General features: G+C 62.3%; 1 protein-coding gene across 1 annotated transcript in view; it reads left to right on the top strand.

Annotated features, from left to right (window-relative positions):
- Nucleotides 1-1,054: 1,054 nt before the first annotated feature.
- The window catches only part of UNCX (UNC homeobox), a 4,847-nt gene continuing 901 nt past the window's right edge, over nt 1,055-5,000 (top strand). Inside the window, exons 1-3 of the mRNA XM_076350837.1 lie at nt 1,055-1,317; nt 2,442-2,617; nt 4,404-5,000. The exon at nt 4,404-5,000 is cut by the window's right edge and continues 901 nt beyond it. Coding sequence (XP_076206952.1) covers nt 1,068-1,317; nt 2,442-2,617; nt 4,404-5,000 — 1,023 coding nt within the window. The 5' untranslated portion in view covers nt 1,055-1,067. The remainder of the gene's footprint in view (nt 1,318-2,441; nt 2,618-4,403) is intronic.

Genomic DNA, 5,000 nt, shown 5'->3' with positions numbered 1-5,000 from the left:
GGGGGGGGGCAATGGTGAGAGGGGAGGGATGGGAACTTTATTTGGGTTTGATTTTCTTTTCTTTTCTTTTTTAAATTTTTTGGCCTCCTCTTTCGCGAACAGAGGCTGCTCCTGGTTGTGGCTGCGCTCACAATTCAAGGGTTGTGGTTGCTGCTGGGGAGGGGGGTGTCCGTGGCCGAATCGATAGGAGATTGCATTAATTATGATTTCGATTGATATGCTCAAATCTCCTTCTAAACGCTGCAAGCGGCTCTTCCCTTTTTTTCCTTTTCCTTTTTTCCCCCCCATTTTTTCCCTCTGCCCCCCTCCCCTCTCCCCTGTTATAGAGCCGGAGAGGAGATGAAAAGGCTTGTAGTTTTAAATTCAATGTGACAGCTCTGGAAAGAGCGGATGATGAATCTCCTATTATTGGATCAGTCTATTTGCCGCTCAATGTCTCTCTGTAATTGGAGCAACATCACTTTAAAGGTTCAGAGAGTAGAGCATTTCTGGTGAAAAATCCCCACAACACGCTGGTGAATGTTTTAAAGGGAAATCTATTAGTGATTTGGAGAGGGGAGGGGACAAGGGGGAAGAGGCTGGGTTGGAGGGGTGGGGGGGGAAGGCTGTGTGTGTGTGTAACTCCGGCTGTTTAGTATTTAACCGGGTATCAGACGGATCCGTGAGTTCCCCTCCGGCCCCCCCCCTGCCCGCCCGGCCCCCGCCGCCCTCCTCGGGCTGGAGCTCGTATCAAAGCCCCCCTTGTCTTGTTGTGACAGCTCTGATATTGTTTATTGAGGCTGGATGTCAGGTATAATTAGCAATCGATATGGAAAACGTTTGCTCCCCACACTGGCACGTCTCTGACGTCAGGACCGATTAACGTTTCTTATTGGTCCCAAATTCCCCCAGCCTGAGCTAATTATTGGGAGCCTGATGTTGATAAAGTTAAAGCGCCCGGGCGCCCTGCAGCATGAGCCCCTCGCCGCGCCGCCTCCTCCTCCTCCGGCAGCAGCACCCCCGGCCCCAGCCGCCCCGCCGCCAGCGCCCCCAGCCCCGCCGGCACCCCCCGCGCTAGAGCCGCCCCCATGATGGACAGCCGCATCCTGGAGCATCCCCATGCCCAGTTCGGGGGTATGGTGGGTTTCCCTTACCCGCTCGGTCACCACCACGTCTACGAGCTGGCCGGGCACCAGCTGCAGTCGGCGGCCGCCTCCGTCCCCTTCTCCATCGATGGATTACTGAGCGGCTCCTGCGCCGCCTCCGTGGTCAACCCGGCGCCGCTCATCCCCTCCGGCTGCGGGGTGAGCGGGGACAGCCAGCCCTTCAAGCTCGCAGGTAGGAGCGGCCCCGTCGTCGCCCCCCGCCCTCCCCTCCTGCCCCGACCGCCGCTCCCCGCCCGGAGCGTGTCAGCGCGGAGGAAGAAAAGCACCGCGGCCCCCCCCCCAGCATCCCTAGCTGCGGATATTGGGGTGCCTGGGGAGGGGGGGGGGCGGCTGTGCTGGGCCCCCTCGAGGGGACGGACAGGACGGGGCTGGGGGCCCCGGCTCGAGCGCCGGGACTATCCCCCGTTCCCACCGGCGTGGGGCCACGCGTGTACCCTGAACAATAGCGGGCCCGGCCCGGTGCCTTCCCCCAAAGTTCATCTCTGGGGTGGGGGCTCGGAGCATACCATTAAAAAAAAAAATAAAAAATAATAGGAATCGCTGGAGTTTGGGCAATGAAGAGCGGTAATTTTTTTTTTTTTTAAACGATTTAACCAAAGGGAAGCGCTCGCCTTCCCTCCCCACCGGCCTGTGGCACCGCTATTGTTCAGCTATTAAACCACTCCGTCGCCCCAACATCCTTTTTGTTAATCCCGGAACAGCCCCCCTCTGCACCTCAGCTAAATGAAAATTATTACTGATTTCCACACCTGGAGGAAAACCTTAGGAGAGGTGCAGCTAGGGCTGTAAATCCCCAGCCTGGAGATGTACGTACTCGGAGAGGCTGCGAGCGCACCAGCCCCGCGCCTGCCCGTGCTCGGGGGTCTGCGGGAGGCCCGGAGGCCGCCCTGCCCTCGGGGCCCCGCGTGGGACCGGGCCGTGAGCTGCGGCCCACGCAGGTGCTGAGGGGGGGGGGCGGGGGCGGGGGGCTGGGGAAGGGAAAGAAGGGGGGGGCTTTTTTTTTTTTTAAATGAAACCTTTGGTGGCTGGAGCAAATATTGGAACTTCTCTCTCTCTCTCTGCCAGCTGAGTGCCTGTGGAAAGCTTCCTTCAGGAATAAATGTTCTGTAAAGTACATTTTCGGAGGAGGCGAGGGCAGATCGGGTTCCTCCCCATTTTTAGCGCAGGTGTGTGTATAATCCCGCTCTTTTACCAACGCTGCCGAGCACAAAAGTTAAAAGGCTCCTGTGAATGGCAGGGAGGGGGGGGGAAGAAGGCCTGTCTTCCAGGGAGCTGAGGGTATTTCTGCCTTTTCAGACTCGGGTGACCCGGACAAAGAAAGTCCTGGCTGTAAAAGAAGACGAACCCGCACCAATTTTACTGGCTGGCAGCTCGAGGAGCTGGAAAAGGCGTTTAATGAGAGTCATTACCCGGACGTGTTTATGCGAGAGGCTCTGGCTCTCAGGCTGGACTTGGTGGAGTCCAGAGTGCAGGTAAAAACCATGTGTCGTCGTCCCGTCCCCCCCGTCCCCCCCCCCCCCCCCGCCCTCTCCCTGCGCCGAGCGGTCCCGGGGGAGGCCCCGCCGGACCCGCATCCCCGCTCCGGGACGGGCCCTGCGCGCTCGGCCCCGCGGCCCCGCTCCTCCCGGCCCTCTCCTTTTGTTTCCCTGCCTTGCACTGCTCCTTGCTGGTTTATTTTCTTATTATTATTCCCGCCCCCCCCCTTTTTTTTTTTTTTTTAATCTTGCAAACGAGCCCCGAAGAGTGGCATCCCAGCCTGGCTTCCCTAAACCTTTTTTGTAACATATTTTTCCACCGTAAACACTTTTCTTAAACGAGCCAAGGGCGAAAAATTAGCATGCAAATATGAGGCTTAATCACGGGCCAGGGTACGCTGGAGAATGTCAATAAAGCTCGTAGGTGAATCGAGAGCGTGTAGAACTTGTGAAACTTAATTTTAACGAACTGCTCAGGCCCTCCGTCGTACGGGATGGGGAGGGGAACCATCTATTTGCTTCAACTGATCTGGAAAAAATAAAATGGGAACTGAGTCGGGGGATGCGGGTGTGATGCGGGTTGGCCGTTGGATCTTCAGATGCTGTTTTACGCCGCGGTGGCTGCGAGCGGGCGGCGAGGCCGAGCCGGCGCCGCTGCTGCTCCGCGTCCAGCCGGGCTGCTCCGGCCGGGGGCCCGCGGCCGTGCGGGGCGGCTCGGCGCGATGCGGCTGGGCGGCTTCGCGTGGGCCGCGTGTGCGGGGAATGCGTCCTTAAACCCATCTCAGGCGGCGGGGACGTTCCCCCCGGGATGAGCTGACGCCGTTTGCCGCGGTTCCTCCATCAGCTTTGTCTCGCGGTATCTTTCCGAGCCGCCTTTCCCTCCCCGCGCCGGCTACCGAGAGCATCCTCTCCGCCGTGCCCGGGAGCCTGCGGGGCTCTCTCGGGGGCGGACGGGGCCCGGCTCGGGGGGAAGGAGCCGGGATCGGACCACCGAAATCCCCGTGGTGCTCCCGCGCTGGGGTCGCGCTCCGGCACCAAAGGCAGCCGCTGGCTCCGGCCGGGGACCGGCGCTGCCGGCAGCCCCGATGGGCCGAGGCCCCGCAGGCGCGGAGGGGACGCGTGTGCGGCCGGGGAACCGCCGAAGCAGGCAGGAGCAGGGCCGGAGCAGAGAGGATTTAATTCTAATTTTTTTTTTTTCCTTCCATAATCTATAACAAACCCAACCAAACCCCGCTTTCGGGCTGATCCAACCCCTCTGCTCCGGCGCCCGGGACGGGCAGGAGGCCCAGACCCCGCTCCGCCCGGGCGAGGCGACCCCCCCCACCCCCGCCGCCCCTACCTTCGGCCCGCTTATTGTGCTGTGTTTTATTGCGTTTTGCCTGCTGCTGCGGGAGGGATCGGGCCCGGCCCCGCAGGCCGGGGCTCCGGCTGGTACTTCTGCATCCCTCGGCCGCGGGGAAGAGTCGGGGGGGCTGCGTTATCCCTTTCCCTCCCCGCGGCGCCGGTGCGGGCAGGGTGCAGCGTGTGTGTGCGTGAGTGTGCACCCCCCACCCCTTGCTTTTTTGGTTTTTTTTCTACCCTGTTAAAGAAGCGTGGATATCTCTTCCTGCCCCTTCCCTCGCTGTCCGTCTCGCAGGCGCCAGGTCCTGTGGATGGGGGCTGCCGGCACCTCGAGGGGTGGACGGGGGAGGCCTGAGCTGCGCTTCTCCCTTCCCCCCTGCCCTGGCCACCGCGGGGGGCCGGTGCGCTGGGTGTTAATTGCTTCTCGTTGTTCGGTGTGTAGGTCTGGTTCCAAAACCGCCGGGCCAAATGGAGAAAGAAAGAGAACACGAAGAAGGGCCCGGGGCGGCCGGCTCACAACTCCCACCCCACGACGTGCAGCGGGGAGCCCATGGACCCCGAGGAGATCGCCCGGAAGGAGCTGGAGAAAATGGAGAAGAAGAAGCGCAAGCACGAGAAGAAGCTCCTCAAAAGCCAAAGCCGCCACCTGCACTCGCCCAGCGGCCTCTCCCTGCACAGCACGCCCAGCTCCGACAGCGACAGCGGCGGCGGGGGGGGCCTCTCGCCCGCCCCGCCCGAGGCCAAGCCCCGCGGGCAACCCCCGCCGCACCACCCGCCGCCCCCCGCCGCCGCCGCCCCCTCCGAGTCGCCCCCCGGCACCTGCGACCAGACGGCAGAGCCCTTCTACCCCAGCCAAAGAAGCGGGAGCGGGCGGCTCCAGCGCCCGCCCGACAAGGACTGCGCGGCCGCCCCGTCGGGGGACGGCAGCGGGGGCGCGGGGGGGCCCCGCGGCGCCGGCAGCTTCCACAAGCTCAACCCCTTCAGCGTGGAGAGCCTCCTCTCCGACTCGCCCCCCCGCCGCAAAGCCGCCCCGGACTTC

This window comes from Aptenodytes patagonicus, chromosome 13 (assembly GCF_965638725.1).
Source record: "Aptenodytes patagonicus chromosome 13, bAptPat1.pri.cur, whole genome shotgun sequence".
NCBI classification, from domain to species: domain Eukaryota; kingdom Metazoa; phylum Chordata; class Aves; order Sphenisciformes; family Spheniscidae; genus Aptenodytes; species Aptenodytes patagonicus.
Note: the sequence above shows the minus strand (reverse complement) of the source record. Positions and strands in the feature narration are given on the sequence as shown.